The sequence below is a fragment of the Dufourea novaeangliae genome, unplaced genomic scaffold (genome assembly GCF_001272555.1).
Source record: "Dufourea novaeangliae isolate 0120121106 unplaced genomic scaffold, ASM127255v1 scaffold228, whole genome shotgun sequence".
In the NCBI taxonomy this organism is placed as follows: domain Eukaryota; kingdom Metazoa; phylum Arthropoda; class Insecta; order Hymenoptera; family Halictidae; genus Dufourea; species Dufourea novaeangliae.
The window spans coordinates 4,921,053-4,933,740 of NW_015374150.1; the positions used below are offsets into that span (position 1 = coordinate 4,921,053).

The following is a 12,688-nucleotide window of genomic DNA, read 5'->3' on the forward strand; positions in this document are numbered from 1 at the left end:
TCAAAACAAAAATTAGGGTTATATCGTATAAAGTGAAGGAATAAGTAGAAACAATGAAGAATAATGAATAAATTAATGATTACAAATTATAATCTACATGTTACCTAGCAAATCATTTTTTTAGAATTTCTTGTTTTTTCTACTGATGTTTACAAACACGAATAGTAATGTAATTATCGTAAAATCATATTGAATACGTTTTTCTGTTTAAAGATCAAGGACTTACGATCGCAGTGAGCAAATTCACCCAAGATAGAAAAATCGCAATCACGGTTGTGAATGAAGTTAAATCACGACCGTGATCGTGATTCGGCGATCACTGTGATAAATCACCGTTAGTGATTTTGCACGCCATCTCTAGTTACGATACCAAATAGGTATCGAACTAAAGTACTCATATCGAGTAGTGTGAGTATCGACCACGGTCGTATATACGACCGTGGTAGTAGTTCGGTAAGAGGGGTCATAGAACCCCCGGAGCATGTGTAAGAGCCCCCGTGTGTGAGAGAAAGTGGGGTCATAGGACCCCGAAAGAATGCGTAAGAGACCCCGTGTCTGTGAGAAAGTGAGGTTACGTACGAGATTTTATTCTGCCTATTCTGTTGGTGTGGTTCCACCGTTCCATCTTCCACCGATCAGCTTGCGTACAAACCAGTACGCAAAGCAACTAATTAGATCCAGAGCGGTAAATATGTATTATTTGAACCTAGGTTGGTTGCATCTTTTAACTGTACTTACAGCATTATATTGTTAGCCTTTTATTAGCTAGGAGTAGGATTAAATCTTCAGGAGGCATAAATAGAAATACAACAACTGTTACATAATTAAGAAGAATTATAATTCATTGTGATAGTTTTTTCTTCAGCAAGTTCTTCTACTACAGCTAAAGTAACACCATACATACAAAGTTGCTTATACATGTACAATTTTTAGGGTACAAGCAACAATTAATGCGAGAAAAAAATAATATGACAAATAGTTATATAGTGATCTTTTATTAATACGAATAACAAATGTTCAGTTGATTGTACGAGTCATGGCTAACTCATGAAGTACAATGTCTCCGGAAATTCTAAGGGTATCAATTACATTAGGTTGTAACCTGTGTTTCATTTCACCAATCATTTTGTCGTCCAGCCATATCGAGTATGCTTCGCATTCACACCGAATTCTATCACGAATAAAACAACAAATTAATACCGTAGAAAGAACCGATTCTTCCTTTCTTTGTCAACTTCGTATAAAGACAGCGATACAAACGTCAGAAGAAAGTCACGACCAGGCATCCAAGATAATTGCCCCTGGTGTCTTTCCTCGTGTCCCCAAGATCCATTCGACCAACAGTTCATTACGATATATGGCCCGCTGTTACCATATAAAAAGCGCGGATTTAAGTGCAAAGCGATTATGGGATGAGGATATATCGTTTTTCCCTTTTGTAGATTTACGTAAAATCTGTTCAGAATAAAAGAAATGTTTATAAGTTTTGGTGATCGACTCATCATTTCTCCTTCTATAAAGAGAAACCGGAAACGGAACAATAGTTGTTAAAACTTACGAATGGGGAAGAAGTTTCAATCTCCCAGCGATAAAGAGTCTAGTTCCTATCTTGAACTCATTTTCGAGATCCACAGTAATAGGAACAGCCTGTGCATAAAGTTTATTCAATATATTTTCGTCAATACCAAAGGATAAAATTGTCAATTATTATAAAAGGACATACGAGACATTCAACGAGTGGTTTATCGATTTTTAAACTCAAAGAAGTGCTCGACTTGCATATCTTTGGATCTGGATAAACGAACAGCATGAGCTGTCGACATCTAATATCTTCCAGCGATTCATTTATTTCGAGGCTAGTCACATCCTCGAGTGGCATCCGATACGAAAACCCACAGAAATGCTCTCCATTTACAGCCACCTAAAAAATTAGCCTTGGTTCAAGAAGGAATTGTCGTTACCACGATCTTGGAAAATTCTACGTAGAATGTAGATGTCGAATGAATTTTTGCCTGAAATGCGTCGACAGTGCAAAATATTAGAATGTGAATGTAAGTGTTCCGCCGAAAGGCGGTATGTCCAGCAGGAGAACATGTTTCCTCTTCCTCCCAAGAACCTTTGTATTTCGTATTTCGCACAACGTATCCCCTATCCAATCGTGCATTGAAATGTAACGCAATATTACTTGCCGTTTTACATAATAAGTTTACTGAAAATCTGCAACGTTTTATGCATTAATTAACACATCGGTCTTTTGTTTGCGTTTTTTTAGTATTATTTTTGCAACAACAATGTACCTCAATGCATTCGGAGGTATGTATCCCGTAACCACAATAGCTGATGTTGGTTTAAGAGGTTGCAATGGAAACGGTTTCGAATCATTCTGAAACAAAAATTACGGTCTGTCAATATACGTTACACGGAACGATAAAGTTTATCATAGTCAAATCATGTATGTAAGTATATCCTTACAAATCAGATACTGAATATGTAACAGCGTGAAAATATTTATTGAAAGAAAAAAACACAAGAATAAAAAGCAAAATATTTTCTGCATACTTTATCAATGAATGTGATTTCTCGTCAAGATATCGAGTACATAACAGATATCTAGTACATATAATACTCCTAGTATTATTGTATAGAATTTTTCACAAGTAGAAAAGGGAAATAATGACTTAAATATTTTACACAACGTGATAATTAGATACTGTGTCAATGATTGAATAATAAAGTTTTTAAAAAACACTTAGTTTTACTTAGTTTTCGAAAGCAAAACAGATCATCCCTTGCGGGGATCGAACCCGCGACCTTTGGATTAGAAGTCCAACGCGCTATCCTCTGCGCCAAAGGGACTACGTGAATCAAATCTTTTCAGGCTAATAATATTGCACAACGAGAAACCAATTCAATTATAATGATCAGCAGTTAACTTTTTTTATGGGAACAATACGTTTATGCAGTTTAACATCCGTGTGCAGGATGGTGTCTAAAGGGAATGTGACTACTTGGGACAGGAATTGAAGGTTCATACATAGAAGCTACTCAAAGTCTGAATTCGAATCCTCGACATTAGTCTCCGTGGGAATCATTTTTCGTTGGGTGCAGCTGTTCATCTTCATTTTAATACGAAATAATCGTTCGCGCACCTGCATTGAAAAGATGGGGTTCAAATATAAAGACAGATTTAACAAATGTATAAAGTTTTCAACAAACAAACTAAACAGTAGAGATCATGATATAATGCAACATATTGATCAATGTATCTACCATGAAACTTTATTTTATTATCGTCTAATCGGACGATCTTTTTGTCTCAGTATTTCAATTTCACAATATAGATTTTTCTTTATCAATTAAATCGAATAAAAAATATCTATCTTTTCTCAGATTTCACAAACAGGTAAGATAACATTCTCATTTGCTACTGAAATGGTCGAATCTATCATATATGTATACCAATATTCAATATACGTATTTAAATTCGTGCATACGGTTGTCAAAGTGTCGTAGATTTTGTTAATTAATTACATACGTTTATTAATGGCGTGTAACATAATACCGAACAACCTAAAAACTTTTAATTATCCGGCAACAGCATATTATATCCGATTACAGCGATATACGTAAGGCAGGTTAATATGTATGGATATGTACATATATATTGTTGGTATCTATGTGTAATATATTTCTCACTTTACAGCAGATATTTCACTGCTTTCTTAATACAATGTTAATCGACACTGTAGAATTGATTATATATTGAATTCCATCTTGTTAATTACAACATAATTAATTATATCATTTATTTATACCGCTAACCAGTAAACCGAACTATGTATGTATCAGATATCTGAAGATTGCAAAACTATCAGACCATTCAAATAGTTTATACATCAATCAGAAGGTACAGAAATTGGCATAACATTAGTTGTAGTAATTCAAAGATGTACGTGTTCACACTGAAACATTATCTTGCAGTATAATTAAATTTTAATGCATTGCTACTTCGAACCAAAAAAGGTTAGGAGTTGAGTACCAAAATTTTCATTCCGCAAATCTATGTTTTTAGTTCCTATGACCTGAATTTTTATTGTTACCGATCGATACTCACTAACGGGATTGTGTCCTCGTCGACGAACGAAAACTCTCGGCGAGCATTTTCCTTCGTTTGCACAAAAATGTCATCATGGTTTACAGACATGCTCTCTGAGAATATCGAAGAATGATTTATCAGACATTAGCCTATCTGAAATTATGCCGTCTTCATACAGGCACGCTTTTGAATGGGAATGTTTGTTTAAATTTATCAGACGCACGGGTGATAAAAAGAATACAGTTTAACTTTATTCATATGTTAAGAACCATCTTTATAAGTGTCAATGTTTTATTGTGTACAATAAAAAAAAAGACAATTTTTCTCCATAAAATTTAATTCTAAAATATGGCAAAAAGCGTTTTTAAAATACTAATAAACTTTCATATAATATAAACATTATTAAATATACAATTAAATATTTGTAATAATATATAATAATGTAAAGTTCACAATAAATAGTTTCTTTTTCTTTCTATTATTTCACTAGCGGTGTCCGACTTAGTTAACAATCGATAAATTCTTTGTTTTGTTCAACTTTATAGCGGATATTTTATTTACAAGTAAAAAAGTAAGATGAGAAACATAACTTCTGATATTTGTGTCAAATTATTTCGTTCCACTAGACTGCTGTTTTGTTTTCTTAAGACGTGAAACCGCGTTACTTGCTGATAAAATACATATGTTATGTTTTACTCAAAATATAGGAACACGAGAAGTTTTCACATACATGCAACTTTTATCTCCTTTGTCGATCAGTCGATGGTTATCAATAACAAGATTTTTTCACAAGTTTCAGGCAGTAGATGCTTCCTCAAGTAAACGTGAATAATTCTCAGTTGTAGACTATATCAGAGATATGCTAAAAGAATAGACATATTTTAAGAGAATTAAATTTGTATTTGGTAGATTTTGTTCTAATGTCATGAACATAGCGACTGTCTCAACTGCGAAATTACTCACGCTTGCTCAAGAACAATAATTTTATCTATTTAAAGAAACAAAAGAGGAACAAAAAAATTACAAAAAAAGGAGAGAGGGAGGGAGGGAGAGAGAGAGAGAGAGAGAGAGAGAGAGAGAGAGAGAGAGAACATAATAACGACGACTATTAATTGTGAGCATTATAAGCGAAAACGTAAATTAGCCAAAGAAATGTATAATTTATATATCTCGTGGTTCGTGAGGTGCAGGAAGCCGTTGCCAGGAGGGTTCGACACCCCAAATTTCGCGAGCATATTCCGCGATGGTGCGATCCGATGAGAATTTTCCTGACGAAGCAATGTTGTGAATTGCCATTTCGACCCATTTGCTTTCATCCTGATAAACTCTGCCGACATGATCTTGCATGCGGATATAGCTCTCATAATCAGCAAACAAATAGAACCTATCCCAATTAAGTAGAACATTTGTGATGTCTTTGAACTCATCTGGATTATTGGGACTAAAGAAGCCACCCTGGATTTGATCAATGCATTGTTTCAATTCTGGAATTCTGTTATAATAATCGTGCGCATTGTACCCCTTCTTCTGTAACCCTTCTACTTCCTCAACCGTCATACCGAAGATGAATATATTATCATTGCCCATCTCTTCAGCCATTTCGACGTTGGCACCATCCAATGTACCGATCGTTAAAGCTCCATTTAACTGAAAATTTAAATAAAGTATTCCACTCGTTTGCGAATGAATCGATTAAAACACTTTAATATACTAATCACTCGATCTTCGATGGATGCTTACCATAAACTTCATGTTTCCTGTACCGGATGCTTCAGTACCAGCGGTTGAAATTTGCTCACTCAAATCCGCAGCTGGAATAATCTTCTCGGCTAAAGTGACCCGGTAATTCTCCAAGTAGATCAGTTTTAATTTGTCACCGACAATCGGATCATTATTTATAACGTTTCCTACACTGCAGATTAACTTAATAATTTTTTTGGCCAAATGATAGCCCGGAGCTGCTTTTCCTCCAATCATGACAGTACGAGGAGTGAATGGCGCGGACGGATCCTTCTTTATTCTATTGTAAAGTGTGATCACGTGCAAGCAATTCAAAAGTTGTCTCTTATACTCATGTATTCGCTTCACCTGTTTTTTTTTTCAATGTGTCAAACTATTAGCATTATTGCGATATGTAAATTTCTGTGTATTCAATCAAGCGGACCGATTACCTGAATATCAAAGATAGAGGCAGGATTTACTTTAACACCATAATCCTTTTCAAGTAATTGCGTTACTTTCAATTTATTTTCTTGTTTCACTTTCATGACACTGCGCTGAAAGACTGGGTCCTTCGCCCATTGCTTTAGTTGTATAAGCTGTTCCAGATGCACCGTCCATTCGTCGCCAATTTTCTGAAAAAGCGTAAATGGAAATACAATATAACCTGTATTTCACAAATATTTAATCACTTAATTGTTAAAAACAGTTGCAGTAAAAATTTGAGATTTTCCAGAAATTGTTAATAAATTTCTCACTTCTTCGATAATATCGGAGAGATTTGGATTACACAGAAGAAGCCATCTTCTTGGTGTAATACCATTGGTCTTATTCTGGAACTTTTCAGGCGACATTTCATAGAAATCTTTGAAACTGTAATAATAAAAAGCATTACAGGCATTCTGGAGGCTATCGATATATGTATGTACATATGTATAAGCTTAAAATATTGAAATACATACACGCCGTTTTTCAAGATTTCTGAATGTATTGCTGCAACGCCATTAATAGCGTGACTACCAACAATGGATAAATGCGCCATATTAACTCTCTTCTCGCCCTCTTCTTCGATTAAAGACATGCGACGAAGGCGATCTAAGTCACCCGGGTACTTGGCAGAAACTTGTTGCAAATGAAGAAAGTTTATGTGGTATATTATTTGCAAATGTCGAGGCAGGATGCTTTCCAACATGTTTGTCGGCCATCTTTCAAGGGCCTCTGGAAGTACCGTGTGATTGGTATAGGCACAAGTTTTGGTCGTGATGTCCCAAGCCTTCACATTGACACAAATTATTAAAATGACAATGTATTTTTGATACTCGTACAGGTTGAAACAAAATTATGTGGTAAAGTAACCTTTTCCCATGGAAGACCTTCGACATCGATAAGAATTCGCATCAACTCAGGAATGGCCAAGGAAGGATGAGTATCGTTCAGCTGGATGGCGACTTTATCGGGAAACATATCGAAATCTGTACGATGGTGTTCTTTCGAACCAAATTTGCTGGCTTTATACCTGCAAGTAATAATATTTCCAAAAATTTGCTGTCAGCATATAAACATAGTTAATGTATATGTTGTACATTTATATTTATACTTAAGATTAAGATTGTTGTTGAAAGTCAGAAGAATCTTCAACAATCGCAAATATCTATTGGTCTGTTACAATTATAAATAAATAACGAGACAGTTGTACGTGAATATGTAATTACCTTCGAATTATATCTTGAAGAGTCGCGGCCACCATAAAGTATTCCTGCTTCAGACGTAACTCCTTTCCCTCAAAGAAATTGTCATTTGGATATAATACTCTGGAAATGTTTTCCGCCAAATTCCGATCGATCACGGCTTGGATGTAATCACCGTTATTGACTGTAAACAATATTTAGAGCTTATTAAGACACTTATGAATACCCGAGGTAGAAAATCAATGATTTCCTTACAGAATTGTAGATTGAATTCCACTGGTGACTTAGCAGACCACAATCTAAGAGTATTTACTACATTATTTTTATATCCAGGAACTGGATTATCATACGGCATTGCAAACACAACCTGCATAAAACGGTATATACAATAGAATATTAATGTAACCATCCTATACTTTTATTCATTTATTCAACCCAAACCTGTGTGTTCACCCATTTCTTCCCTTCAGGAGTATCAATAACTTGTCCATAAAAGTTCACAGGAAGCATGAACTCTGGTCTTGCTTTTTCCCATGGATTTCCATACCTCAACCAATCATCGGGTTCTTCTACTTGTTCCCCGCTTTTTATTTTCTGAGCAAATATTCCATATTCGTATCGAATACCATATCCATATGCTGCTAAGCCAAGAGTGGCCATGCTGTCTAGGAAACAAGCTGCAAGTCTTCCCAAACCACCATTTCCTAGACCTGCATCTTCTTCGAGTTCTTCTAGTTCTTCAATGTCTAAGCCCATCTACATTAAGAACAGAGTGATACAGTTAGCATTATCCTTTCTTATTGTCTGATCATTTACTTAGAATGAACAAAACTGACCTGGTACATTGCTTCGTCACAAGCACCTTGAATGCCTAAGTTGATCATAGTATTTTGAAGGGTTCTTCCCATATAATATTCCAAGGAGAGATAATAAACTCTCTGAAACAAAAAATGGTATCTGGATAAAAATTGTGAAACTTTTATTCCCATGTATTGTACTTTATTAAAAAATGCAATTCTAACGTGAAACTGACAAAAATATTTTAAATACTTATGCTTATAGACATCTGTTATAATATGTATATATAATATGTATAGTAATAAAGAGACATTGAACTATGGTTCAGTAAAATAAAAGTTCCTTAGATTGTGTCATAACAGCTTTCATAGATTAAGTCTTATTGTGACTTCAGGGTTCCCGTTACGAAAGCGATTAACATACATATGTATATCTTATCTCGCGCGTTTCCATTGGACTATGATTAACCCTTTGCACTCCGCACGATTTTGGACGTTGGCTATCAGCTACTCAGCGCCACTTTACAGCAGAAACAAACATTTACAAACCCTCGTATAACTTATTATAATTTTAGAACTAAGTAACGTATTATAATGATATTGGACTGATATCAATTGGCTGAGATCGAGGAATGTTTATTTGTAAAAAAATCAATATTTTATTGTTTATAATTTTGCAGAGTATGATAAATTTTAAAACACTCCCCAATATGCATTGCGGGCTGGTTGGTGCATGTTTGACAATAATAATTTGTTTGTCGCCTGCCACCAGATGTTTTCCTGTTAGAACATACTATACAGTCTCGTTTTCTTCGTCCCACATCTGGAATATGTAATTTATTATCTAATCTATTGTCCGCAGAAGGTGTGGATGGGCGCGTTCTTGACACACGAAAATCGCCCCTCAATTGGTCAATTAGTGTTTTGACAAACTTGTGGTGTGTCATTGGCGTTTCATTAGTTGTTTGTTTTGAGATGCGATATATGATGTATGAGTTTATCACACACATTTCCAACCCCCAAAAAAATAGTTTTCTCCACCATTTCAACGATTTACGGAGGAAACAATACGTCGAAGCGTATTGATCCGCACGATCCACACCACCCATATTTTCCTCCAGATTTAGACTTGTTTATTTATAAATATAAATCACACTATACAGTGCGTGCTATGTTCGCATACCGACCTTTCTTCTACAAGCTCCCCTTATCGCTCTTTTCAAGTGGTTTCGAGAAGTGCTCGGACCGTCGTGAGCACGCGTCTCATATTCTTGTCTAACACAAAACCCGCCGCCATTTCTTGTATATATCTGTTAGTAATCTTACGATATTATGATTCGATTTCTTGTGCCATTTCAAGAGAAAACTTCAGGGAAACATGTATGTCTCGAAAAGTTGCGCGGAAATAACTCAATTCGCCGTAATCACTAATAAACTTGAATGTCCCCTGAGAGGGGACATCCGAGTGATATGCTAGAATTACGATGTCCCCTGAGAGGGGACAGCGGAGTGCAAAGGGTTAAAAATATATTGAATGTTCGTTTTCAAAGGGGCGTACATGAAAATGGGGACAATTAGAATTGATTGCAAAATTAGACAATTACTAGTATTTATTGCGGTCGTAAATCGTTCCGAAATATTGTCAAGTCTTCTTCTTAGTAGGGGGATCATTTATAAATAAACGATCACAAATCTCAATGGTCCGACTAATATCAGCACCGAAATACATAATATGAAAAATATGAAAACTCGTAAAAAGTTTGAAACTTTGAACTGCTTACTAAAATAGTGCATAACTAAAATATTTTCAAAATAACACGGGAACTTGGTCCGAAAACAGACCGTCAGAGAACGTGTTAAACGTGACATCTTCGCTTTTAATAGTTGCGCATCACGTGATGCAACCGTTGAAATTGAAATAAGTTCCGCAATTAAATCGCAAACAAACAAAGTTCGGAAATGAGTGATCTTTCCTTCAATTTAAATGACTTTATGAGAAAAATCGCGTATTAAATTATACTTACCCATTCCAACTTTCCTTTTTTTTTGTATGCTTTTTCACCTTTCCCAGTGTAATTTATCTTTCCGTTCGGATTATACTGGCGTAATCCAGCTTCTGATAATTGTTTACTGTTTACGTATGATGAACAAGACGCGAGATTATTGCGAAACTTTAATTAATACAATGACCTCGCGGAACTTCACAAATGATTATTAATAAGTTATCGATGCAATTGGAACGGTCTCAAAAATCATATGGTCTTATCGTAAACGTGACACTGGTAAAAGAATGAAAACTGTTTGGCCCGAGACCTCGGGGTGAGCGGATGGTAAGGCCAAACAAAAATAGTCGCTGCAACATGTTGCATCTGCATTTCGAAGGTTTATCACTAAATATATACCATCTCAGTGATATAAATAATATTGTACACATATGTATTTGTAGTAATAATTCGTGGCTATTGCGAAAATTTCGCGGAAACTTGTACTTTTGATACTACGATTTGACATTTTTTTATTTTTGTGATTATGAACTGTGTCTCATCAAACAAATAAACATTATCATCTGTAGTAGCATTTTAATATAATTCCGTATACATATATATATATATATATATACATGCTATCGTTAAGCTCGCGCGTCAAAGAGTGAAGGCCAAACGATAATTGTCGATCTTCAATAATTAATATTATTAACATATTAATTGCAATTACGTTGGCTAAAAATTGCTTGCACTTTTGTTTTCAATAATAGCGCGGGAAATCATTGACCTGCGAGATATTACAGACGTGTTATTATTACACAGGCAACCGAGCGCAACCGAGAAACCGGAATACCTTTCAGAATTGACATTGACTGTGAAACAATGTCAAAAAATATTGAAAAGGAAGGAATACCGTTTATTTTTTACACAACTATACAATGTATTCGATACGAGGAATTAAATATGCAAATTACATTTACCAGCGGTAGCTAAGGAGAGTTCAATTTGAAATCGAAATTATGTGTACGTGTGGTAGGGAAGAGAATATGCATACTTAAAGAAGCATACCTTAGGATCCTTTTCATAATAGTACTGTTGAGTACGTATCCATCTAGATACCAAGTTGTCCTTGACGCTGTGTGCCAACGCGAAAAAGTAGTCCCTGCTTGTTGCCACATTACGATCTTTTACAAGCGTATAATGAAGATGCCTGTTGAATGTTTTCTTGAAATTCGCGACATTTTCAACGTCTACAATTCCCCGCACAGAGATCTGTTTCCTTTTCTCGTGATCCACTTCTGACGCAGACATCTCTACTTTATGCTTTCGGTTTTGATATTCCTCAACTCGATATTATTCTGTCTTCAATTTCTGCTCTCGTACCAACTACATACAGCAGACATATACGGTATTTAGTGTTCTACATCTACTCGAACACTTTGATTAAACTGAACCTCGCTAACGTGAATCTATGATTCTTTACTTAGAATGTATAATTACACTGATTATTAGATGTAGAATTAATGAAGTTGTGTTTCAGTGTATTTCTCGGGTTGGGTAGCAATACCTAATGAAGAAGATGTAACACGCTTTTGTTACCGTTTTCGAAGAACGTTGAGCACAAAACTGACCGGTTTTTACAACGCATGCGTAGACGCCGGTGCCGCATGAAACCTCACACGTACGCTACCCAGAAACGAATAGCACGCGCAACGCAACACTTTGGCAACTTCGAGGCGGCTGGGCGGTCACCTTGTGTCAAGGTCGCGCAAGCGCATGTCCTGAAAAGATGACACGTGACTTTAAATCCATCGTCTAAATGAAATTTTAATGCACTACTAATACCATCTGTTATCATATCTTACAAATTCTCCTAGCAAGCGAACAAGAAATGTATTTATATGCATGGTGTAGCATGTGTGTATGTATACATACATACTGATATGTACATGCATAGTTGGCTAGCTGAGTGTAGCGTAGATAATGACGCATTGTTACTTTTTCTTCTTCGCTTTTGTTCGCAAAACTCGGGTGTCATCTGCGTGGAAACATCGCAACTACTAATTAGTTAGTACCATCAGTTTCGTCGTTAGATGGGATTCAAAGTATACGGTTAGTAGTTTGAATAAGTTCCCGTAGATGACGCCATTGGTTGTTTTGAAAAGTTATTCGTACGCGTATATGTATTCATACATACATCAATATATATGTACTTATTGGTACTTATGTACATCCATGTACATCGCATTAAGGTGTACATGGTGGTACATGGAGTACATGCAATATTAAAATAAAAATTTCCAAAAAGAGTATCCGACAATGTCCAATAATCTTTGAGCTATACAGTTCGTGTAAAGACCTATATTTTCTTATCCATAGTCACCTACATATATGGGTTCGGAT

General features: G+C 35.5%; 2 protein-coding genes and 1 non-coding gene across 5 annotated transcripts; all 3 read right to left on the reverse strand.

Annotated features, from left to right (window-relative positions):
- Positions 1-905: 905 nt before the first annotated feature.
- On the reverse strand, positions 906-4,208 carry LOC107191778 (galectin-8-like). Of its 2 annotated transcripts, none has more exons than XM_015580882.1 (7): positions 4,115-4,208; positions 2,298-2,383; positions 2,013-2,217; positions 1,724-1,921; positions 1,559-1,647; positions 1,261-1,455; positions 906-1,171 (listed from the first exon to the last, which is right to left on the reverse strand). In XM_015580882.1, the coding sequence occupies exons 1-7, from the start codon at positions 4,202-4,204 to the stop codon at positions 1,018-1,020; spliced, it is 1,017 nt and encodes a 338-aa protein (XP_015436368.1). In that variant the 5' UTR covers positions 4,205-4,208; the 3' UTR covers positions 906-1,017. The 2 variants fall into 2 exon arrangements, with proteins under 2 accessions (XP_015436368.1, XP_015436369.1); XM_015580883.1 differs by having other exon boundaries at positions 1,068-1,171; positions 1,280-1,455.
- Trnar-ucu lies at positions 2,784-2,856 on the reverse strand. The gene has a single exon. It is a non-coding gene; the product is annotated as a tRNA-Arg (tRNA).
- Positions 4,209-5,189: 981 nt separating the features above from the next.
- Positions 5,190-12,016, reverse strand: LOC107191776 (glycogen phosphorylase). 2 transcript variants are annotated; one of them, XM_015580880.1, is made up of 12 exons: positions 11,853-12,016; positions 11,354-11,671; positions 8,340-8,441; positions 7,945-8,259; positions 7,759-7,870; positions 7,528-7,687; positions 7,172-7,331; positions 6,778-7,088; positions 6,574-6,688; positions 6,268-6,450; positions 5,837-6,184; positions 5,190-5,743 (listed from the first exon to the last, which is right to left on the reverse strand). In XM_015580880.1, the coding sequence occupies exons 2-12, from the start codon at positions 11,594-11,596 to the stop codon at positions 5,258-5,260; spliced, it is 2,535 nt and encodes an 844-aa protein (XP_015436366.1). In that variant the 5' UTR covers positions 11,597-11,671; positions 11,853-12,016; the 3' UTR covers positions 5,190-5,257. The 2 variants fall into 2 exon arrangements, with proteins under 2 accessions (XP_015436366.1, XP_015436364.1); XM_015580878.1 differs by having other exon boundaries at positions 11,786-12,016.
- Positions 12,017-12,688: the final 672 nt, after the last annotated feature.